Below are 26,131 nucleotides of genomic sequence, written 5' to 3'. Positions count from 1 at the left end.
CAGAAGAGCACTTCTTGCATTTCGACCGAATCAGATAGTCCAAAGATTTTGGATCCTTGTTCCACTTAAGAATACCCCTTTGCAGAGGTCTCGTGTGAAACTTGGCAAATGGAACCGCCCCGAAGGTAGACACCATCAGGCCTAGAGCTCGCATGCAAGTCCGCAATGAGGACAGAGTGCTGGATAACAGCAACTGAATCGCCCTCTGCAATACCCCTTTGCAGAGGTCTCGTGTGGAACTGAGCAAATGGAACCGCCCCAAAAAGGTAGACACCATCAGGCCTAGAGCTCGCATGCAAGTCCGCAATGAGGACAGAGTGCTGGATAACAGCAACCGAATCGCCCTCCACAACTTTTCCGGGGGAAGAAAAACCCTTGCAGATGCTGAGTTCAGAGTTAGTTCCACATAACCATTTTGGAGGCTGGGACCAGAGCAGATTTTCTAAAATTGATGGTCCAACCAAGCTCTTGCAGAGTCCATACAGTGATTGTCAGATCGCCCAACAAAACTGAAAGGGAGTCTGCTCTTAACAGATGATCGTCCAGGCACCCTAGTACCGCAATCCCCCGCTGTCCCAGTAATGCCAATACCGGAGCCAACACGCTGGTGAAGACTCTGGGGGTGGAGGCGAAACCAAAGGGTAACGCCATAAATTGATAATGTTCCTCTCCTACAGAGAAGCGAAGAAAAAGCTGGTGTCCAGCGAAAAAAGGGATGTGCAGATATGCGTCCTCGATATCAATAGGGGCCAAAAGTCCCTTTGTTGGAGCGCCACTACCGTGCGAATGGACTCCATTCGAAACCTCTTTACCCGCACAAAGCGATTCAGAGCCTTGAGGTCCAAAATTGGATGCACTTTCCTGGGAACAGTAACAGGTTGCAATAAAACCCTTGAAAGCATTCACGGGAGGGAACCACCACAATCACCCATTGCGACAGCAGATCTTGATCCACGTCTCGTAGATCCCTTAACCGATCTGAAGATAGGCGTAGTTTGGACGGGAATAATCTGTCAGATGGTCGGGAAAAAAACTCGATCTTGTAACCCGATCGGAGCAGCACGTGGGCCCATTTGTCCTGAATCAAGAAGGTCCCTGGATACGGACATAAAACAAAGACGTCCCCCCACCCCAGATACGGATTGAAGGCGTCCCTTGATGCAGACGGAGATTCATCCACAGATCTGGAGGGGCCTGTTCTCGGCTTACACGACCATGTCTTTTTGGAATCCACAGATGACCTAAATGGCTTCGGTCCTTTCTCCTGGGTGTCAAAGGCACGAAGTGGCCGCCTGTGTGCTAAAAAATAAAGGGCCCCGTCTAATTGCACTTAGCGGATGGAGGAAGAAGAGTACTCTTCCCACCTGTGAGCCATTTGATCAGTTCATCCACCAAAGACCCAAATAGGCGGTCCTCCGTAAAGGGAAGATCTGATAGAGCAGCCGTCACTAAATGGCAGTCCGCGGTCCATTGGCGGACCGCACGATGCTTTCGCCCGGACCGCGAGGCCGCTACCTGTATTCAGTCATTGGTTTGTTGGGACCGCGGGTGTCCCAGCAACCAGTGACGCGCTGTGTGTGCGCCACTCCCCTCCTAAAGCCCCGTACACACGGAACGAATTTCCGCCAACCGTTCGTCCATCTTTTGTCCAGAGTGGTGTTTTGTTGGTTAGAATGTGCTCTAGACTGCACACTAATTTTCCCGCATGACAGAAGTACTTCAGAAGTGATGCCATGTGTTGGTTTGCTTTCTTCTCTGAGCATGCCCAGTCTTGCTCATAAGATTTTTCCCTGTCGAAATCAGTACTGACTGCACGAAAATCGGACGTGTTTTGACGGAGGACAAAAATTTTATAGCCTGCAAACCAGAATGTTTTCGGCCGAAAAGTCGGAGTCGGTTATCGGAAGCATCATACTAACAAGCCGAAAATCGGTGGATCGGTCGTACGAAAATTTCCGGCCGATTTTCGACACGTGTGTACGAGGCTTTACTGCAGCTCCCAGCCAGTGTCCTGTCGGGACGCGAGTAGGGGCGTGACGTCACGCGCCCCGCCCCCTGCTCCTGGCTGCAGATCCCATTGAGCCAGGCGAGTTGGGGAGTGACATTATGTGCGAGCCCCGCCCCCCTGCTCGCGGCTTCTGGCTCGGCACCTGGCTCCAGGTATGTGGAGCACATTTTTAAGGGGAGAAAGCAATGTGGTCCCCAATATAATAGCTGCACTTTAAAAAAAACCTCTCATAAGCTTTAACAAGTGTGCAGACTGATGGGCATATTTTGTTGTGCTCATTAGAGTGCCCCATAAAAAAAAAAAAAATTGGCCCATCAGAGTGCCCCTAACATAAAAAATGCGCCCATCAGCGTGCCCCTTATTTTATGCTAAGGGACACGCTGATGGCCATATTTTATGTTAAGGGACATGCTGATGGGCCTATTTTATGTTAAAGGGGCACTCTAATGGGCATATTCTATGTTAAGGCGCACTCTAATGGGCATATTTTATGTTAAGCGCAACGCTGATTTACACGTTTTGTTTTGTCCATCAGAGTGCCCCCAACATAAAATGTGCCCATCAGCGTGCCCCTTATTTTATGTTAAGGGTCACGCTGATGGGCATATTTTATGCTAAGGGGAACGCTGATGGGCATATCTTATGTTAAGGGGCACTCTAATGGGCATATTTTATGTTAAGAGCAACGCTGATTTACACGTTTTGTTTTGTCCATCTTTCTGAGTCATAGCACAGACTTCAGATTCGGACCTCGGCCCAAAGAAAATTTTAGCGACCGGACCTCCTCGAATTTTAATTCATTACCCCTGTGATAGAGTCTTCTTAGAAACCTAGCCACACCATACGTGGTCACGGAGTACCTTTGCCGCTTTAAGGGGATCTGCGGGCCCCAAAGGGGACCGGCGCCCCCCATGTTAAAAATTTTCTGCACTGATACAATCAGTGCATCCACCATCGCCCTTGCATGCGCAGCAAAAAAAAAGGAATCATCCTCACCACAGAGCACCCGAAGTGCGTGGACGCAGACCCAGTAGAGTAGCTATATGCTAAGCTCACCCTAAGAACATAACAAGCAGGGGAGGTCACCGACCACAGTCCCGCAAGGAAACGCCGGCTAAAGTTTCACAAAAAGACCCCTATTACACTTCCCCATTCACACTGGGGCGATGCTACTTCGCCGGGCGACCTCGGAGCGGCCGGCACGGACTTCATAACATTGAAGTCTATGCAGGTCGCTCCGGGTCGCCCCAAAGAAGCTCCGGACCCTTTTTCTAAGTCGGAGCGACTTGTGTCGCTCCTATTAGAACGGGTCCGCAGCTTCTCTATGGAAGGCGACCTGTGAGGCGACCAGGTCGCCTCAGTGTGAACGGGGACTAAGCGTAGCCCACCATAAATGACAAAGACAGCCATATATAAAAAGGGGAAGAGGGGGTCCGCCGTAAAGCAGACGTGCAGGCAGAGTACCCCCACACAGGGCCCCCATGGTGCCCCCTGGTGAAAGGCGGGGGACAGGCAGTCCATATGTTCATCCCCCTGAGGGGGGGTGCCCATCCACTGCTCAATCACCATAGTCAGCAGCTCAAACAGCCTGGTCAACAGCTCGGTCAGCAGCTAGTAGGCCGCAAAGCCGCCGCTTAAATTTGGGGTCCAATCCGGTCGGGAATCGACCATCCGCTCTGTCAACTTGATCAGCAGCTCTGACAGCTCGGTTAGGAGCTCGAACAGCCTGGTCCGTCAGCCGCAAACCGCGGCCTCAATTTTTGTTCCGATCCAGCCACGTGAGGCATCCGCCGGTCAGCTTGGTCAGGCACCTCATCTCGGTCAGCTCCTTCAAGTACCTGGACAGCAGCAAGTAGGCCGCAGAGCCGAGGACTAAATTTTCAGCCCAACCCAGACACGTGAGGTGCAGACCCGCAGATGAAGAAACATCCGCTACCCTCCAAGCCTATAACTACTGCAGGAAGCCCAAAGGACATCCCTGCCCCAGTCACTAAACCCCAGGGGGCTGGGAACTTGCTTAAAGACCCCCGTGTGTGGGGGGGGCGTGGCCGGCAAGTGATGTGAACGGACGTGTCCTGCAGTAGCTCCGCTGGAATCCTGAACATTCTCCTGTATATCTCAGCCATCCTGTGTTCGATTTACCTGTAACTTTCGGGCTACCCTCTACACATCTTCTGCTTACCTTAAGTGCAGCCATTTCCATCCGGACTGATGTCCAAGCGCGGCACGAACTCCCGGTCGGTGGCGGATCCTGGCAGCCAAGATGGCGGCACGGTGACCCGCTCGGCGAAGCCGCGCAGTGCCTGTTTGCAAAACCCCAAGGTAAAGACTCTGCTCCCCCTTCCTGCTTGGCTGATGTGGGGGATGTGGACATGGCATCGGGGGATTCGGTGGATGGCGGGCCCTCCTTGTTGCTGGAGTCGGGGCCTTCGGCCTACCATGAGGCGGGAGCGGTGCTGCAGCTGCGGCCTACATCCCCTGCCCTGGCCCTTGACTCTGAGCCCACCTTGCGGGATATCCTTTCAGCGGTCACTACTGGCAATGCCAACATTGCTAGATTAGCTGGGGGAAGTACAAGGCATGAAATTAGAACTGTCCCTGGTGCGCCAGGACATGCAGAAGCTGCGGGATCGCACAACTTCATTAGAGGGCCGGGTCAGTACCATAGAAGAGGAGTGGCAGCCATTACAGCGGGATGTTCAGTTTCTTCATACTATTACTACAGCTAATGCGGCTAGACTGGAGGATATGGAAAATCGCCTGCGCAGGAATGTGAGGGCGGTGGGGGTCCCTGAAAAGGCGGAGGGGAAACACCCTGTGGATTTTATTGAAGCGTGGCTTCTGAACACCTTTGGAAAGGATGCCTTCTCCCCTATGTTTGCAGTGGAGCGGGCCCATAGAGTCCCTGCCAGACCTCTTCCTCCGAATACCCCCCCCAGACTCTCTCTCTTCAAACTGCTTAGTTACAATTGTGTTCAAAATTATTCAAGCCCCCAATGCTGTAAAGGGTTTTAGGGAATTTAGTGTACATTTGTAATTGTATTCAGAATGAAATCCTACAAGGACTTCTTAAAGAACCATATGCAACTAAAGTGACATCAATTGGTTTTGTAATACAGTAGTAAAAATTGATTTTTGTAAAATCTTACCGTAAAATCCTTTTCTCTTAAGCTCATTGACAGACGCAGTCCTCTTGATTAATATCAAATTGGGTTATACTGCCCTCTACAGGAGTAGGACACTAGGCAGAAGGAAAATGTTCTGGCCACACCTTAGGGGCAGTCCCAGAGGGTATATCCTCTCTCTCCCTGCTACAGGATGTCAGTTATGTCACAAAGCAGTGTCAGAGAATTTAACCCAACCCAACTCAAAAGTAGAGGGGCGGGTACTGCGTCTGTCAATGAGCTTAAGAGAAAAGGATTTTACGGTAAGATTTTACAAAAATCTATTTTTCTCTGTCGCTCATTGACAGACGCAGTCCTCTTGATTAATATCAAATTGGGACGTCCCAAAGCAGTGCCACAAATGAGGGGTGGGATAACAAATCAAAATCCAATCTAGAAGGCCCAACCGGCGTCCAGTGGGACTATGTCGCGGCCGACCCAGCGCGGAGCTAGGGCCTGCACGCGCTCGTAGGCTGACTGGGGTGACCACTGGATCTCAACATCCAGCCCGTCGCCCAGTTTCAGCATACTTGCTTGAAGATCTCACAGGAACAACTGGAGAAAAAAAGCTGCCTAAAAAATTTTTCTAAAAAAAAATCTTGCCAGGACCAAAGATCCCAGCAAGGAACTTAGGTCCTTACTCCTGACTAGACAGAAAAAAAACTGACATCCTGTAGCAGGGAGAGAGAGGATATACCCTCTGGGACTGCCCCTAAGGTGTGGCCAGAACGTTTTCCTTCTGCCTAGTGTCCTACTCCTGTAGAGGGCAGTATAACCCAATTTGATATTAATCAAGAGGACTGCGTCTGTCAATGAGCGACAGAGAAATGTTTCTTTTGTGAATTCTTCATTGACACAATTATTCAACCCCTTAAAGACTACCACTCTGAAGAACAGAGGTTCATTGAAGTGTTTTCAATCAGGTATTGAAAACACCTGTGGATGTCAGGGAGCAGCAATAAAGCCCAATAAGCACCAATTAGGCAGCTTTAAAATTACATACTCAGCTCCTTCTAGACATTTACTGGTGTGGTTACAAACATGGTGAAGTCAAGAGACTGGTCCAGGAAGACAAGACAAGAGAAGAGGCGATTACTCTTCACAGGAAGGGCAATGGCTATAAGAAGATTGCAAAGATGTTAAACATACCAAGAGACACCATAGGAAGCATCATTCGCAAATTCAAGGCAAAGGGCACTGTTGAAACGCTACCTGGTCGTGGCAGAAAGAAGATGCTGACTTTGACTGCTGTGCGCTCCCTGAAGCGTAGAGTGGAGAAAAGTCCCAGTGTGACTGCTGAGGAACTGAGAAAAGATTTGTCAGATGTGGGTACTGAAGTTTCTGCTCAGACAATACGGCGCACACTGCGTAATGAAGGCCTCCATGCCAGAACTCCCAGGCGCACCCCCTTGCTGTCTCCAAAGAATAAGAAGTGTCAAGCTATGCTTCACGTTTAAAAAGCTGTTATAACTGTAAAAGGATGTTGTACTAAGTACTAAGATTGAATGTCACTTGGGGGTTGAATAAAACTGATAATGATGTGAGCACAGAAAAGACATTTGTGGTCATTTCATTATAAAATGTTATGTTATATTTGTCTGACCTACACGTGCCTCTTTGATTTAATTGTAAGCAGGATGACTGAATGATCAAAATCAATGTCAAACTGGCCAAAACAATCAATTTCAGTGGGGGTTAAATAATTTTGAACACAACTGTATAAGGACCACAATGTCATCCTGAATAAAGCTAGAACCACTGCTGATCTTTCTGTGGACAACGCCAGAGTCTCTCTGTACCCTGACTTTTCTGCTGAAGTGCAACGCAGGAGAGCTAAATTTTTGGATATCAAGAAGAGACTGCGCAAGTTGAATGTGCCTTATTTTATGCTTTATCCTGCTAAATTGAAGGTTGCGGCAAATGGCTCTACCCAATTCTTTGATAACCCCCAGGCAGCTGTGAACTGGCTAGACAGGGAGGAACCTAATCTGGCCCGGCAGGTACCCCCTTGAGTTCAGGGGCGCCGTTCTCCTTTATTGGCTTTGAGTTTCAGTTTACTGTGAGGAGCACTGACAGTCCGTTTTCAAGTCTCTGTTCTACAGTCCGAGTTTAACCCCCCCGGGGGTGCTACGTTTGGGATCACCGCTCGGCTGAGCGAGACTGTCGTGTTTCCCCCCAAAGTTTCCTGTATGCGGTTCCTTTGCATACTGTGCCCTTATCCTGTTGTCCTGCGTGGACACAATGGCTCCGTGGAATGGAGAGTGTTTTGCTACTGGGCCCTGTTGGCCCCATTGACATTGTTCTTCACTTTGATACTTTTCCCTCTTTATCTCATGTTCTTTTCCAGGTGAGACCTTTCCTGCCTAGGACTCTTGCGGCTGCATATGGCTGGCGTGGACTGTATTACCTTTTCCATCTAACTACGTGTCCCGTGCACGTACTCCTGTGGACTTTGCGCTCGTGGATTCTGAATGGGGAGTGGTATGTCCGGTGGTGTGGGAGGTTTTTGATGTTGGGCTTTTATTATGACTCTGTTACCTCATGGAGCTCTCACGGTTTAATGCTTTAATTAGGTCATGGAATGTCCGGGGCTTGGCTGATGGGGTTCAAACGTAAAGCAGTTTATGCATATCTTAAGAGGCTTAAACCTACAGTTGTCTGTCTGCAGGAGACCCACCTTGTGCGCACCACCACGCACTTGCTACGCTCTCGAGCATATCCTTTTCAATACCATTCGGTCCACTCCTCTTATTCTCGGGGAGTGAGCATGTTGGTGTCTGGGGAGGTGACTTTTGCGTGTCTGCGCAGTAGGGTGGATGATTTGGGGAGAGATGTCTTTTTGTTATGCAAACTTTATGGTTTTCTCTGCATTTTAGCCGCCGTCTATGTCCCTCCACCCTTCTCCCACGAGGTTCTCCACCTGTTGGCGCAATTTATGGTGCCCCACCCTGATACTCCTGTGCTGGCCTTGGGTGACTATAACAATTACCTTCACCTGGCGCTTGACAAATTTAACCCCTCTCATCAAGGACCCACCTCTGTATCGCGCCCAACGGCGTTTGCTAAGTTTTTACTGGAGTTGGGCCTCAGAGATGTTTGGAGGGACAGACATGCAACCACTAGGTGTTATTCCTGTTATTCGGCCACTCATGGCGGGTTGTCACATATTGATCTGGCCCTGGGGAATGACTGAGGCCCCGGGTGTCCGATTCGGCATATGAACCCCGCCCAGGGTTCATACACATTTTCACCAATGAAATTCCATGACTTTTCCATGACTTCACGTAAATATTAATGACCTAATGTTTCATGAAATGTCTATGTATACGTGTTAAATAAGAAGAAAATCTATGTCACACCCAGCATATTTTTACTAATATAAATGACAAGCTTTGTAGTGTACAGTGGAATATGAAATATTTATTTAAATAACGCTTGCACAGTAACGACGTTTCATAACATAAACCCTGAGAACCGCTTAGAAATGGATTAACGTAATCCACAGGAGATATAACATAAATCAAGGGGAAGCAACTAAAAAACAAAAGTGTCCAGCAACACTGTTCTGAACTTAAAGTGCAATAAATTGACCCGATAATCACAAGTTAACTTAAACATTGCCAAAAAACAAATCAACACCATTTAATTTTTCATTTCTGAAAGCTTCTCATCAATCTGTTTTTCAATTTTCAGCAGAGAATCTTTTTCACAGTAATCTTTTTATGCCCAAGCGACAGTCATAAGGTGCAGGCGGACTGGTATGGATGGCACAGACAGTCAGATGCACAAAATGCAGCACAGTAATCTTTTAGGCCCAAGCGACAGTCATGAGGTGCAGGCAGACTGGTATGGATGGCACAGATCTGATGGTCCACAAATGCGGCACTTACTTTTGGGAGAAAGAACAGTGGTGCTCCTGCTTGCCCAAATAAAGCTGTTCAGGTGGCAGACATGAAGGTGCAGCTGGACAAAATGCGGCGCTTACTATTCTTAGGCCAAACATAACAGTCCCATGAGGCAGAAAAGAGTTCTCACAGAAAGGCGACTCAGGATTGGATGCTTAATTATTTATTTACATTTATTTTTAACATTCCCGTATAGGACTGGTACAGTAGGTGCCCGCAGTTTGCCCTACGGTCGGTCACTGGCCAGCAGCAGCCGAGGAGATGATCGTGCACCAATGACAGGCAGCGGGGAGGGCCGGGCCGCGGTTTGCCTGGATGTGACTGGCCAGCAGCAGCAAACCAATCACAGGCAGCGGAAGCGTCACTGGAGAGCGGGCCGGCCGCATGAACGTGATGACGCGGGGGTGCGGTAACCGAAACGGTTACCGCCCCCTTCCGCGTCATCATCACGTTCATGCGGCCCGCCTCCAGTGAAGCTTCCGCCGCCTGTGATTGGTTTGCTGTTGCTGGCCAGTCACATCCAGGCAAACTGCGGCCCGGCCCTCCCCGCTGCCAGTGATTGGTGCTTGGTGCACGATCTACTCCTCGGCTGCTGCGGACCCAGAAATGAATGTGCACAAACATAAATAAAATAATACATTTGCAATAATAAGGTTTTAAGCATCCGCTCCCCCCGCCGCTCCCCCCCGCTCCTCCCCAGATTTCCATGACTTTTCCAAAACATTTGTAAAATCGTACATTTCCATGACCTTTCCAGGCCTGGAAAGTGTCTTCTCAAAATTTCATAACTTTTCCAGGTTTTCAAGGACCGTACGAACCTTGCCCGCCTAGTGTCTGACCATTCCCCGCTCTGGGTCAAATTTTCGGTGCCGAGGTCGGGGGCTCGTCAGCTGTGGAGGGTAAATCCGTTCTGGCTGATGCTGTTCCCTGAGCCGGATCCGATTGTCCCGGCTTTGGGGAGACTTCCTTGCTGTCAATAAGGGGTCTGCTTCCCCTGCGGTGGTATGGGACGCCCTGAAGGCCTTTTTGCATGGTCAAATTATCAAAGGGATTACTATGGTTAACCACTTGCCGACCGCCGCACGACTATCTATGGCGGCGGTCAGCCCCTCACAGGCAAAGTGACGTAGGTCTACGTCGCTCGCCTGTGAGGGTTTAGGGAGCGAGCGCGCGCCGCCGGAGGCGCGCTCCCGCTCCCGCGTGGTCACGGACCCCCCCCGCGCGTGTGACCGGCGGACCCGATCGCCGCCGGCCACTCTGCGATCGGCGGGGGAGAGGGAGAAAGTCAGGCAGCTTGTGTAAACAAGCTGCCTGTCATTCTCCTCTCTGTATGAGAGATGATCACATGGATCTACTATGTAGATCCATTGATCACTCTGCATACAGTTGAAGCCACAGCCAATCACAGTTAGAATCACGCCCCTAGGGACACACACAGCCCCTCCCTCTCAAATAAAGTTAACCCCTTCACTACCAGTGTATTTTTACAGTAACAGTGCATATATATAGCACTGATTACTGTAGAAATGTCACTAGTAACCCTAAAAGTGTCAAAAATGTCAGTCAAGGGTCCGATCTGTCCGCCGCAATGTCGCAGTACCGCAAAAAAAAAAAACCGCAGATCGCCGCCATTACGCGTTAAAAAAAAAAACAACAAAAATGACAAAAATCTTTCCCTTTGTTAGTAAACGCAATAACTTTTGCGCAAACCAATCAAAATACGCTTTTTGCGATTTTTTTTACCAAACATAGGTAGCATAAAACAAATTGGCCGAAAATATTAAAAAATTTTGATTTTTACATTTTTTTGGGGGGGAATTTCATATAAAAAAAAAGGGAAAAATATTGCTATTTTTGCAAAATTTACGCTCTTTTTTTGTTTATACAAGAAAAAGTTTTCCCCTATTGGTGGGACTTTTTAGGCACTCACATGTACACAAAATTTTTTATAAAAAATATAAGTTTTATTGAAAAATTTTTTTCCTCCACAACATATGTGTATGAGGTCTGAGTACCCCATTGTTTTGTTGTGATTCAGCCAGAGTGCAGGTTCGGAGGAGCATAAACGGCATCTGATTTTAATACATCCCGGCAGGTATATAGTGCCATTCATCACTGCATAGAATGTAAGTTACAACTCTTCTTTATCTTGAGGAAATGTCTTGTTCTACGAATTATTGTAATCTACATATGACTACATTATTGTTATATTTGACTGATGTCTACCTAATTAATTATCTACAGACCACCACCCAGGGTCTCGTCTCCCCCCTGAAGAAGGAGTAATTGTGTAGCTCCGAAACTAGTCGGGTTTTGAGCCTTCACCCTGTACTTGTGTGGTCACTTCCTAAATGCACATGTGATGTATCTTACTTTACTTGCTTTTTATGCATATCTATGAAATTGTAATTTTTCAATAAAACTTATATTTTTTATAAAAAAAAATTTTGTGTACATGTGAGTGCCTAAAAAGTCCCACCAATAGGGGAAAACTTTTTCTTGAATTGATATAGGGATGTGGCACCACCAATAGCACCCAACACAGGTACCTCTTTTTTGATTTTTTTGTTTATAGCGCGTGATCAAAAAATCGCACAGGTGATCAAATACCGCCAAAAGAAAGCTCTGTTTGTGGGAAAAAAAGGACCCCAAATTCGTTTAGGTACAGCGTCGCACGACCGCGCAATTGTCCGTTAAAGTCACGCAGTGCCGAATCGCAAAATACCCTCTGGTCGTTTAGCAGCCAAATCCTCCGGGGCTTAAGTGGTTAAACGTAACTCTGCGCAGTGGGAGGACACGGTACGTGGCGAAATGAAAACGTAGGGAGGAAGCTGTGATAGCCTCACCTTCTCCCTCCACGCAAAAAGCCTGGTTAGAGGCCCAGGCCCTGTATAACTCGGTGGTACTCTCGGTAGCTGAGAAGAAACGGTATTTCTTGCAACAAACGTACTTTGAGGAGGGCGAAAATACGGGACACATGCTGGCCATGGCGGCCAGGTCTCAACAGGACCCAGGCTCAGTGGCGGAGATCGTCTCTCCATCAGGGGGGGGTGGTCTCCTCCACATCACAGGTACTTGATGGGCTTTAGGCATTTTTATGCAGATTTGCATCAGTCCCGGTGCGGGGGGCGAGAGCAGCCATGTCCTCATTTTTGGACGGGTGTTCCCTACCTCAGCTTCGGATGCAGGATAGGATGTCCCTTAGTGCTCCCATTACTATCGATGAGCTTACAGATGCCTTGGGACAGGCGCCCAACAATAAGGCACCGGGAGCAGATGGCCTTCCAGTGGAGGTGTATTCTAGGTATGGGCGGGTGCTTCTGCCAGTTCTTCTCTCTACTATGCAGGACATTATGAGGACGGGGGTACTGCCGGATTCCAGGAGTGAAGCCATTATTATTGTTTTGCCCACGCCAGGGAAGGACCCTAGATACCCTGACTCATACAGACCGATCTCCCTGTTGACCACTGACATAAAACTTTTTGCCCGTATTCTTGCCAACCGTCTTTCGAAGGTCATTACCTCCATCATTCACCCTGACCAGTCCGGGTTTATTCCGGGCAGATCCACGGCGATTAACATACGACGGCTTTATCTTAATTTGCAACTTCCAGTGGATAATACGGGTAACAGAGCCATTTTGTCATTGGATGCGACCAAGGCATTCGATAGTGTCGAGTGGCCGTATCTGTGAGAGGTTCTCCAACGCTTTGGAGATGACTTCATTGGTTGGGTGAGGGCGTTGTACTCAGCGCCACGAGCACGGGTCACAGTGAAAGGGGAACTTTCTTCCCCATTCCCCCTGTACAGAGGCACTAGGCAGGGGTGCCCTTTGTCCCCCCTGCTGTTTGCCCTGGCGATAGAACCGATGGCGGCCCTCATTAGGAGTACCCCGGCTGTGTTGGGCTTTCGGAGGGGTGAACTGGAGGAAAAGGTGTCCCTATATGCGGATGATACCCTCCTGTATCTGGGAGACACCGAGGGTTCTCTTAATACACTTATGGTTCTTATTGCAAAATTTGGCTCCTTCTCAGGCTTCTCTATTAACTGGGATAAGTCCATACTGATGCCCCTAGAACCCATACCTAATCCTTCTCTACCAGCCCTGGGTCGCCTAGGGGTTGCGGACACTTTTAGATATTTGGGGGCGATGGTCTCCCCGGATCCAGCTCAGTACTTGCGTTTGAACCTGCTCCCTCTTTTAGACAAGCAACGAACTAAGGGTAAAAGTTGGTGTAAGCTACCGTTGTCAGTGGTGGGTAGAGTCAATTTAATAAAAATGATCTGGGCCCCGCAGCTACTAGACATTTTCCATAATTCTCCGATGTGGATCCCAGTATCCTGGTTTAAGCGGGTAGAGTCTCAATTTCGTGACCTTGTCTGGAGGAGGCAGCAGCCCCGTATTAAATTGTCTACCCTTCAGTACCCCAAGGATAAAGGTGGACTGGCATTCCCTCACCCGCGGATGTACTTTATTGCTGCTCAGTTACAACACTTGGCGGGGTGGGGGGACCAGCTCTCGACAGACCCGCAGTCATTGCTTTTGACCAATTCTAGATGACCTCTCTCAGCGGCGTCCCTCCTGGAGATGTACCTTCCCTCATTGCAGAGCCGTGCTCCCACAGCCATCCTGCTGCGCCGCTTGTGGCGAGAATTGCGTGTGTTGTCGCATTTGGACGGATTTTTTGACTTTACGCCGTTATGGGACAACCCGACCTTTCCGGATGTTGCTGGGTTGCAGGACTCTCTGTGATGGCAAGATAGGGGCATACGGTACATGGCTCAATTGTTTGTGGGCTCTGTGCTTAAGCCGTTTGACCGCCTTCAGACTGAATTTACTCTCCCCCGTCAACACTTATTGCGCCATGCCCTTCAGGCTCAGCAGAGGCTGTCCCCCTTACGGCAGGCAGATCAGACAGACAATGGTGAATTCTGTGATCAGGGCTCAAGATAAACGGGGACTGATCTCCCTTAGGTACCAATGGCTTCTCTCGTGTATACAAGACCCGGCCTCCTTGCGGGGTAGAGCAGCGTGGGAGATGGATCTGGGGGATATATCTGGAGACCAGTGGGATCAGGCCTTGGAGGTCCTTCCCTCTGTGTCTTTGTCGGCTTCCAATAAGCTCTCCCAGCTCTTTATACTTCACAGGACGTATCATACCCCTGTTCTCCTGCACAAGTGGGGCAGAAGGGACACACCTTTGTGCCCTAAATGAGATTCCCACAGGGGAGATTTCATACACATGCTGTGGCACTGTCCGAAATTGGTCAGGTAATGGACTCAGGTCACACAGTGCATTTCACAAGTTGCCCGTGCACCTATACCGGTTGACCCTCTGGTGTGCCTGTTGGGCATATTGGATCCGGAACCGTTTACTCCTGGTACTTATATCATGGTGCACAGATTATTGTATTTGGCTAGAAAACTGATTGCTAATTATTGGATGAATCCCACGATCCCTACGTTGGCGCAGTGGGTGACACGAGTCAATTATATCCTGTTGAGGGAGCAGTTAGCGTACCGCCATCGTAATGCAGTCAAAAAGTTTCATAAGATCTGGCAGGATTGGTTGGATTGCCCGGGGTTAGCTCCTGCACAGCTGCTTATGCATCATATTCTGCAGGTATAGATAATATGGTAGACATCCTGGCTGTTTTGGGGTTTCTCTCACCTGAACCTCTTTTTTCCCCCCTTTCTCCTTCTCTCTCTCTTTTCCCCTTACCCTTCTTTTTCTTTCCCCCGGCTATGCCCATTCTCTCTCTCCCCTTCTTGTCTTTTACTTTTCCAGGGACTGGACTCATCCGTACCTTTGTTGTGGTTGAGACCCGTTCCTGGGACCTCTCTACCTCTTGGATTTTGACATGGGTATGATGACTAGACGGGTATGGTGCTCTCGGGGGATGTCACTCTTTAGATTGCCTCTTCTTTCTTCTTCCTGGAGTATTTTTTTCTCAGTGAGGTTTACACTGAAGATGTGGAGCTGTTTTCTCCCACATTCATGCCTAACCCTGTTTATCCTGGTACGTTGCTGCATTGGATTAGATTTATATCAGATAATAGGTGTTCGGTTCCCTTTATTACCTCAATACCACTGTGATTATTGATGCTTTTGTATTACTGTATGATTTTTCTTCTGACCAGAGATGTGACCCTTGCGAGGGTGCAGTATTTTTATTATTACTATATGTACCTGGTTGTCACTGCTGCGCATGTTTCCACCTGTTACCCTTCCCTTTTTTTTTTTTGCTTTCTGTTGTTTTCAATAAACACTTTTTTGGATTTAAAAAAAGGGGGGGCATGGGGGTAGGTTGCGGCCAAAAAGACCACCATGACTGTTAGAGGGGCTGGGGGATATGGAAGGGAACCCGTGGGTCCGACCATCCCGATGGGCCCGCATCCACCCGACGAGACGGCAAGAGCTATGGGGGGGGGGGGGGGGGGACATTACTCACCATACCAACAACCTCGGGCGGGTGCCACTCCGGACAGACTACTTCTCCACTTGGGGTGGGGGTGCTGATGGGCAAGAGGCAAGCTGCGATTTAGGCCAAACCAGGTCGTGTGCACGTCGGCAAGGTGTTTCACTCGCGGGCCAGCCCCCATCCATTGGGGCTCTGACGTGGAGCTCGGGGCTTTAACCTGCAAACGCTTGCTAGCCGGACTGGGAGACCTTAAAGATCTAGGATATCCAGTCCGAAACCCAGCCCGGTGTTCTGTGAGAAAAACCTACCCGTGAGAAATGCCTACCCTCGTCACTTCCGGTGCACCTACGTCATGCACGGAGGGTATGAAATGATCACGGCAGTGTGTGTAACGCGGTGGTTACATTAAAACAGCTCGGCTGCAATAGGAGTCATCTCCGCTCCTGTCCCTGGCACTTCCCTGATCTTGGCTAGTAAATATACAAGCGGCGGCGGGTGTATGAAAAGATGAATCACAGAGCCGAGAGCCGCTTTTATATTTACTAGCCAAGATCAGGGAAGTGCCAGGGACAGGAGCGGAGATGACTCATATTGCAGCACAGCTGTTTTAATGTAACCACCGCGTTACACACACTGCCGTGATTATTTCATACCCTCCGTACATGCGCACTAGTCATCTCCTCATCTGTTCCATTACGTAATTACGTATCCGAGGCTATGAGCATGCGCACTGCTGCGCTACTCAGCTGTTCCTGACAGGAAGTGACGAGGGTAGGCATTTCTCACGGGGTAGGTAATTCTCACTGAACAACGGCTGTTGATTGCAGTTCTCTCAGGAACATAGCTAAAAAAAATTTAAATTTTAACAAAGTTTCCCATTAAAATAAAAAAGCAAGCTAAGCCCAAAGTCCTAGCCGGGAACTAGGTCCTACTCCTAAACTAGGCAGAAACAAACCTATAGCAGAGAGTGAGTGTATGCCTTCAGGGACTGCCCCATAGCTGTGGTAACATTTTCCTGCCTAGTGTCCTACTCCTGTAGGGGGCAGCATAACCCAATGGTTAAGAAGAATATGGAGCTGCGTCTGTCAATGAACGATAGGGAATGGTTTTGCAAACGCTAATACATTTATAAATATGTATACACACACACACAGGGCTTGAATCTAGGAGCCAGACTGATTTTTTAACTAAAAAAAGTTAAATTTTTCCAAAGCTGTTTTTGCGAAGATTACATAAAACCCCCAAACATTATATATTTTCTGAAAGCAGACAACAAAAAAAAAAAAAAAAAAAAAGGGAAGTTCCAACACGATATTACCCCAAAAGGTCTAGGAAACAATAAAAAAAAGAAAAAAAAAAAAAAAAAAACCACATTAAAAAGGTTAAATTTAAGGGGCACAAAAACTCAATACACTAAAAGCTGAGGTTAAACCGAGTAAAAAGATATCCAACATTTAAAACTCCAAATGTAATTGCCCTTTATTTTCTATAGGTGACACTTAAAAAGCCCCCTATAGGTCATTAGTTAAGCATTCCAAAAGAGGTTTTACAATCGAAAATTTCAGACATAGGTGCCCATCCACGTGCACTTGTACATTTGTATGTGCTTATGTGGGGGCCTCAATTTTTTAGAGGAGGGGGGATTTTATGTGCTTGGGTTTACCTTTCATTTTTTACAATTAAAAAATTTTAATTAACTGGCGGCACCTGCTACGCTGGGTCCCGAACCCGCAGATGCTCATGCGGAGGCGCCAGGATAAAACTTCTGGTCGCCATGGCGACCCAGCACCTGGGATGGATATATATATATATATATATATATATATATATATATATATATATATACACACACACATACATACATATACACACACACAGTGCATTGCGAAAGTATTCGCCCCCTTGAACTTTGACCTTTTGCCACATTTCAGGCTTCAAACATAAAGATATAAAACTGTCTTTTTTTTTTTGAAGAATGAACAAGTGGGACACAATCATGAAGTGGAACGAAATTTATTGCATATTTCAAACTTTAACAAATAACAACCTGAAAAATTGGGTGTACAAAATTATTCAGCCCCTTTACTTTCAGTGCAGCAAACTCTCTCCAGAAGTTCAGTGAGGATCTCTGAATGATCCAATGTTGACCTAAATGACTAAGGATAAATAGAATCCACCTGTGTGTAATCAAGTCTCCGTATAAATGCACCTGCACTGTGATAGTCTCAGAGGTCTGTTTAAAGCGCAGAGAGCATCATGAAGAACAAGGAACACACTCCAAAATACTGTTGTGGTGAATTTTAAAGCCGGATTTGGATACAAAAAGATTTCCCAAGCTTTAAACATCCCAAGGAGCACTGTGTAAGCGATAATATTGAAATGGGATTATCAGGCCACTGCAAATCTACGAAGACCTGGCCATCCCTCTAAACTTTCAGCTCATACAAGGAGAAGCTGATCAGAGATGCAGCCAAGAGGCCCATGATAACTCTGGATGAACTGCAGAGATCTACAGCTGAGGTGGGAGACTGTCCATAGGACAACAATCAGTCGTATACTGCACAAATCTGACCTTTATGGCAGAGTGGCAAGAAGAAAGCCATTTCTTAAAGATATCCATAAAAAGTGTCGTTTAAAGTTTGCCACAAGCCACCTGGGAGACACACCAAACATGTGGAAGAAGGTGCTCTGGTCAGATGAAACCAAAATCGAACTTTTTGGCAACAATGCAAAACGTTATGTTTGGTGTAAAAGCAACACAGCTCATCACCCTGAACACACCATCCCCACTGTCAAACATGGTGGTGGCAGCATCATGGTTTGGGCCTGCTTTTCTTCAGCAGGTACAGGGAAGATGGTTAAAATTGATAGGAAGATGGATGGAACCAAATACAGGACCATTCTGGAAGAAAACCTGATGGAGTCTGCAAAAGACCTGAGACTGGGACAGAGATTTGTCTTCCAACAAGACAATGATCCAAAACATAAAGCAAAATCTACAATGGAATGGTTCACAAATAAACATATCCAGGTGTTAGAATGGCCAAGTCAAAGTCCAGACCTGAATCTAATCGAGAATCTGTGGAAAGAACTGAAAACTGCTGTTCACAAATGCTCTCCATCCAACCTCACTGAGCTCGAGCTGTTTTGCAAGGAGGAATGGGAAAAAATTGTCAGTCTCTCGATGTGCAAAACTGATAGAGACATACCCCAAGCGACTTACAGCTGTAATCGCAGCAAAAGGTGGCACTACAAAGTATTAACTTAAAGGGGGCTGAATAATTTTGCACGCCCAATTTTTCAGTTTTTTATTTGTTAAAAAAGTTTGAAATATCTAATAAATTTTGTTCCACTTCATGATTCTTCAAAAAAAAAAAAAAAAAATACAGTTTTATATCTTTATGTTTGAAGCCTGAAATGTGGCAAAAGGTCGAAAAGTTCAAGGGGGCCGAATACTTTCGCAATGCACTGTATATGAATGGTGGAAGGGGAGATATAAATCTTTAATACTATAGTAGGATAAGCGAAGACTTTTTTTTTTAAACTTTTTATTTCAGCTTAGGTTTTAGACAACCGCATCCTGAATTTTTGGTTTCGGACCAGAATTTATTTCAGTGCACCACTAAAATAAAAGCAAAACACAGCCGGAAAACGCATAAACCACAATCTGCATAGGTGTGAACAAGGCTGTCAAGCTTACTTCATAACAGAAGGCCAACCAGTTTTGGATTAAGCGGAGTGGGGTTAGAACCCCTGTATGCTATTTATTGCTGTATGTGCCCCTGTTAGGGAGATTTCCCCCTCTTATTTGTACCATTTACCATTATTATTTAATCTGTCCGAAATTTTGGGTTGCCCCCAGAACAGGAGTAGTGGGGCAAACTGGACACTAGTTCTGGTGACAACCACAGATTCCTTCACTTTTAACGCGCCAGTATACTCCCCTTTTTAATTTTTACCTGTAAATAAAAATTAATATCTCCAAAACATGCACGGTTTAGGAGATATTCACCCTGCATGCATGCAGCCGCTGACACCAGCAGAGCGCATGCGCTCTGAAGGTCCGGCGTATCTTGCCGGACCTTCAGAACTCCGTGCTGGAAAGTGAACTCCCGCGCGCATGTGCAGGAGTGACGTCATCGCGGTTCCGGCCACTCACAGCGCCAGAGCTGCCGAACCCGGAAGAGATGGCGAGGGAACATGTCAGCTCCCGTGTGGGGGCTTCGTTCTCAGGTAAGTATTTCATAATGTGCTAGTATGCATTATGCCATTGTCCTGCAGGGTTTTTTTTGTTTTGTTTTTTACATGGGATACAAGCGCTTTAAGGTATTACCCCTCACTTCCTGCTTTGGGCCCTTTCACACAAGCGGCGTGATAAGGTCTGCCTGTCCAGTCTCCTCTACGAAGCATCGGGTGTCAAAGGACATATGTCCGTTGACACCAACCAACATCCGATCCACTCCACTAAAAACAGAGGATCTAGTGCACATGTGTCAAACACAAGGCCCCCGGGTCGAATGCAGCCCACCAGGACATTTAATGTGGCCCTTGCTCCTCTCCTGCAGTGCACCCCTCGTCTTTGCCCCCATCTTGTCTCAGCAGTCGGCAGCAAAGAGGAGGACAGAACTCTTCCTACAGATCCTGCGCTCTCTCTGTGCAGCCACAGCACCACCCCCTCCCTTCTCCCCTTGTCTCCTCCTCCCCTGTTCTCACCATTCAGCAGACTCTGGCAGCTGACTCCAGGCCACCTCTGCTCCTCCTCCAGATCCTGCACTTTCTGCTTGCCAGTTCTGATCCTCACTTCTTCCCAGCAGCAAACAAGGCAAGGGCAGTGCACTGTGATGTAAGGGATGGTGAGGGACTCAACATCTTATGTAATGGGGTGTGGGGTGCTCTGGACATCTAGTCTTACAGATACAACCGGCCCTTTGAGGGCAACCATAATGCTGATGCGGCCTGCAATGAAATAAAGTTTGACACCCCTGATCTAGTGGATCGGATAACCGTAAGACACAGGCCCATTTACATACGACCACCCATAGAGGAGAGCGGACTGTTTGTGTCCCTTCTGCATAAGCGGTGCAGTCATGGACCAGCCATCCGCCTGCTAAGCGGGCAGAGTCTGCCTCGTGTGTAAGGGGCCTTTGACTATGGGACAGGAAGGGAAATCTTCCCAATGGGACAAAGATGACAAAACAAAAACCAAGAGGTTAAAACTATCACTTATTCTTTTCAAAATGCTAAAAAGACACCTCCTTTAGTTCTACTCTAACAGGTGCATTTATTTGGAAAACGTCATACAATAAAATCACAGATATACATTATATTGTCAAAAGAATTAGGATGCCTGCCTTTACATGCACATGAACTTTAATGGTATCCCAGTCTTAGTCTGTAGGGTTCAATATTGAGCTGACCCACCCTTTGCAGCTATAACAGCTTCAACCCTTCTGGGAAGGATCTTCACAAGGTTTAGTGTCTATGGGAATGTTTGACCATTCTTCCAGAAGTGCATTTGTGAGATCAGGCACTGATGTTGGACAAGAAGGCCTGACTTGCAGTCTGCGATCTAATTCATCCCAAAGGTGTTCTATCGGGTTGAGGTCAGGACTCTGGGGATGGAGGAACTTGACTGGCCTGCACAAACTCGCTCATCCATGTCTCTATGGATCTTGCTTTGTGCACTTGTCTAAATAATTTGATGGAGAGGGGGCATATATGTTTTCTTTCAGGGGTTGGGCTTGGCCCCTTAGCCCCAGTGAAGGGACCTTAACCACTTACCGACCACCCGCCGTCATTTTACGTTGGTCCTTTGACGCTAAATACCGGGGTTATGGCAGCAGATAGCTGCCATAACCCCGGTATTTTTGAGAAAAAGATGGGCGATCAGCTTTTAGGTAGGGGTACAGGGGAAGAGGTGTGCCCCCCCCCCTCTCGCCGCGTCCCGGCTGCTTTCCCCACTTACCGGACCCGCTGGCAGCGGGGAAAACGATCCGGTCCAAGATCCTCTTAGAAAGGAAGTCGAGTAAGGGCAAGATAGCCCTCACTCGACTCTATGGTCTTGGAGGACTGGAGCAACGTCAAACGTTCAAAGAGCCAATTTTTTTAAACTTTTTTTTTTTAGTGTACTTGTGAGGTCTGAGGTCTTTTTGACCCCAGGTCTCACAATAAAGAGATCCTGTCATGCCTATTTCTATTACAAGGAATGTTTACATTCTTTGTAATAAAAAAAAAAAAAAAAAAAATCATTTTTATTACTGTGTAAAAAAATAAATAGGGGGAAAAAAAAATTGAACCGCCCTATCCCCGTTAGCTCACACGCAGACGCGAACGTATACAGAAGCCCCGCCCACATATGTAAATGGTGTTCAAACCACACGTGAGGTATCGCCGCGATCGTTCCAGCGAGAGCAATCATTTGAGCCCTAGAGCTCTGTAACTCTAAGCTGGTAGCCTGTAGAAATTTTTAAAGTGTCGCCTATGGGGATTTTTAAGTACCAAAGTTTGTCGCCATTCCGCGAGCGTGCACAATTTTGAAGCATGACAGGTTGGGTATTTATTCACTTGGCGTAACATTATCTTTCACATTATGGAAAAAAATTGGGCTAACTTTACTGTTTTCTTGTTTTTTTAATTAAAAAAAGTGAATTTTTTCCAAATATAAATTGCGTTTGGAAGACCGCTGCGCAAATACAGTGTGATAAAAAAAATATTGCAGCGATCTCCATTTTATTCTCTAGGGTCTCTGCTAAAACAAAATATATAATGTTTGGGGGTTCCAAGTAGTTTTCTAGCAAAAAAAAAAAAAAAAAAAAAAAAACAGATGTTAGCTTGTAAACACCAAGTGTCAAAAATAGGCTTGGTCTTAACTACTTCCGGACTGCTCACGTTGCTGCTACTGCAGAAAGGTGGCAGCCCTGGGTCTGGCGATGTATACCTACGTCGCCAGATTCCTCCCTCTCTCAGTGGCACGCTCCTGCTGTGTTTAGACACAGCGGGAGTCGGGCCAGGGGAGGAGATGCGGTGATCACCGCCGCTCTTCCCCGATCATCGGGGAAAGACTGAGGAAACCTGCCCGCTTGTGTAAACAAAGCGGGCGGATCTCCTCTGTGACAGGCAGGGACAGATCACAGGATTCAGCATAGCTGAACCTGCAATCTGTGTCTGTCACACAACCCCCTCCCCCCACACACCTCAGTAAGCATGAGGCATACATTTAACCCCTTGATCACCAACAGTGTTAAACCCTTGCCTGCCAGTGTCATTATTACAGTAACAGTGCATATTTATAGCACCAATTACTGTAGTAATGTCACTGGTCCCCCCAAAAGTGTCAAAAATGTCAGTTAGGGGTCCGATCTGTCCGCCGCAATGTCAGTCCCGCAGAAAAAAAAAAAAAAAAGAAATCGCAGATTGCTGCCATTATTAGTAAAAAAACTAATAAAAAGTAAAACAAAACAAAAATTACAAATCTTTCCTGTAGTTACTAAACGCGATAACTTGCGTAACCAATCAAAATACGCTTATTGTGATTTTTTTTCCCAAAAATATGTAGCAGAAAACAAATTGGCCTAAAATGTTAAATTTTGATTTGTACATTTTTTTGGGGGAATGTTATATATCAGAATGTGAAAAACTTTTTTTTCTTCAAAATTGTTGCTATTTTTTTTCAAAAATTAAAAATCGCACAGGTCAAATACCACCAAAAGAAAGCTCTATTTGTGGGGGGGGGGGGGGGGAGGACAAATTTAATTTGTGTACAGCATTGCATGACCACGCATTGTCCGTTAAAGTAACGCAGTGCCGAATCGCAAAAATATGGCCTGGTCAGGAATGGGGTAGAATCTTCCAGTCTAAAAGTGGTTAAAAATACGCTCATTGAGATTTTTTTGTCAAAGACATGTAGCTAAATACATTTTGGCCTAAATATATGTAAAAAATTGAATATATTGGATAGTTTTTAACTGTCAAAGTAGAAAATGTCAATTTTTCGAAAAATTTTCGATTTTTTTTATTATCGCAAAAAATGAAAAGCGTAGAGGTGATCAAATACCACCAAAAGAAAACTGTTTGTGGGGGATAAAAAAGACGTAAATTTAGTTTGGGTACAGCATTGCATGACTGCGCAATTGTCAGTTAAATTCACGCAGTGCCGAGTTGAAAAAAGTGGCCTATTCTTTAAGCAGGAAAATCCCCTGGTCTTAAAGTGGTTAAGGTGTCAGCATAGCAAGAAATTTTGCACAATTTCATGCTCCCAACATTGTGCGAACAGTTTGGGAATGGCCCCTTCCTGTTACAACATGACTGCGCACCAGTACACAAAGCAAGGTCCATAAAGACATGGATGAGCGAGTTTGGGGTGGAGGAACTTGACTGGCCTACACCTCAACCCGTTTAAACATCTTTGGATGAATTAGAGAGGAGCCTACGAGCCAGGCCTTCTCATCCACATCAGTGCCTGACCTCACAAATTCAGAATAATTCATATTCCCATCGCACACCTTCCTGGATATAGGCACATCAGTTGTGGGTGTTGCAGCGATCACCAGCTGGACACTGGATCAACCACGGATACATACATATTTGCCAGCACACCAAGAATCTTGCACAGCAGTCCGAAGAAACCTTTTATTGCAAAAGGATCACATTAAAATAGGTTCAGCGTTTCGGAGTCGAGCAGGACCGCTTCATCACATACAAGAAAACCAGGCGCTAAGGGACTGTCCTTCAGAGAAGACAAATGAAGCTGCCGGGGGTGCTGCTGTCCCACACTCACACTCAAATTAGATCAATGACATAAGCAACAAAGTGGGATAAGAGTGCTACTCACAGCCAGACAAGAAAAACTAGCTTGCTTATGTAAAGTAAAAATGTCAGTTTATTGGCAGTAAAAACTTCACAGTAGATAATCCAAAACATCCAGGATGCTGGCCCCCCATGTATAGTGACACAGATGGATGGAAACAGTACCTTGAAAGGAGCCAGTGCAGATAACCGCTCCAAGTTCCCAATATGGGGGATGTAGTGGTGGACGAACAAAGTAGCCAGGCGGAAGGTAGGATGGACCCAGGTGGAAGGGCTCTGCAATGGGAGGTGGAGACGCCTAGAAAGCAGTCCCACACTCAGAAGAAGAGGCACCGGCCTTCCTTTTTGATTTTACACGCCAGTGTTAGACCTGAAGAAGGGGTTTACTCCGAAACATGTAGTCTGTCTTTCCGTCTGGCATTCTGTTTCCCACAGCAGCTGGCCGCCCTCTGCCTTTACTTCGCACCCACTTGCCAGTACCTTGCCCGTCTGGTGACATCATTTCCGGGAGCCGACGCGGGCTCCTCTGCAGGAGACGGCCGATCCCGTGCACCCTGTGGCTGCCACCGGTACATCTTCTTGATGTGGCCGGTGCCACTTCTACTGAGTGTGGGACTGCTTTCTAGGTCCCCCCCCCCCCCCCCCACCACCACCACAGTGGAGCCCTTCCATCTGGGTCCAGGCTAGTTTTTCTTGTCTGGCTGGGAGTAGCAATCTTATCACACCTTGTTGCTTATACCCCTTCATCACATGCCTGACGAAGGGATCCTGCGCGAGACTCCGAAACTTTGCACCCATTTTAATGTGATCCTTTTGCAATAAAACGTTTTTTCAGACTGCTGTGCAAGATCCTTGGTGTGCTGGCGAATATGTATGTATCCCTGACCTCACAAATGCGCTTCTGGGAGAATGTTCAATCATTCCCATAGGCACAATCCTAAACCTTGTGGATAGCCTTCCAAGAAGAGTTAAAGTTGCTATAGCTACAAGGGGATGGGGAGGGAACTCAATATTGAACCCTTCATACTAAGTCGCCATTAAAGTTCATGCTTCAGTAAAAGCTAGGGTTGCCACCTCATCCTTTTAAAACAGAACACATATTAATTACACAGGTTCTGTGGCTGATTAAGGTGGTAATTAAACTCACTTGGAGCCTTCTCTGCATTAAATTAGCCTCAGAACCTGTGTAAATAATTTGTGTTCTGTTTTAAAGGGATGAGGTGGCAACTCTAGTAAAAGCAGGCGCCCCAATACTTTTGGTATTATAGTGTATATCTGTGGAGAAATAGAGGGAAAGAGCCCAAAATTGTTGCAGCTGAGAGCTACACACTTTGATGACTGCATTGGCAGGGTGCACGGTGCTGTGAGCCACACCCGAGCAATCTACCCGTCCATCAGCTGGGGGTGACAAGGCCCAGGCAGACCTACCTAAACTTCTGAAATGCTCCAGGCGCCCTCACACGCAATATACAAAAAACCATCCACAACCCCTATCCTGACCTGCAAGTAAAACAAACCAACTTACCAACTATATGTTGGCAACCTGCGCACTTCAGCTCCGAGTCCGCCATTTCACATCCCTCGCTCCGCACCTTCCCCACGTGACCAAAGGCGCCCAGAGCGCGGTACAGCCAATCACTGCGGGCAGCCTTGGCGTCACGTGACGTGATTCTCCAATAGAGAACAGCGCGCAGTTTTCTTGCACACGTTGCTCTGTGCTATGTAATCTGCGAGGAGACTAGTTATAGCGAATGTAGTTAGAGAGCAAGGGCATTGCTAATTGCTTGAAACCCAGGTCCAACTATCACTGTAGCCACAAATAAAA

General features: G+C 47.0%; 1 protein-coding gene across 1 annotated transcript in view; it reads right to left on the bottom strand.

The window, feature by feature from the left end:
- LOC309548215 (RING finger protein 17-like) overlaps positions 1–25,877 on the bottom strand; it is a gene marked incomplete at both ends in the record, with an annotated part of 197,925 nt that extends 172,048 nt beyond the window's left edge. Inside the window, one exon of the mRNA XM_082248169.1 lies at positions 25,832–25,877. Coding sequence (XP_082104295.1) covers positions 25,832–25,877 — 46 coding nt within the window. The remainder of the gene's footprint in view (positions 1–25,831) is intronic.
- Positions 25,878–26,131: the final 254 nt, after the last annotated feature.

Source organism: Pelophylax lessonae (genome assembly GCF_965119305.1).
Source record: "Pelophylax lessonae genome assembly, chromosome: 2".
NCBI lineage: Eukaryota > Metazoa > Chordata > Amphibia > Anura > Ranidae > Pelophylax > Pelophylax lessonae.
This window is presented reverse-complemented; position numbering and strand designations above follow the sequence as displayed.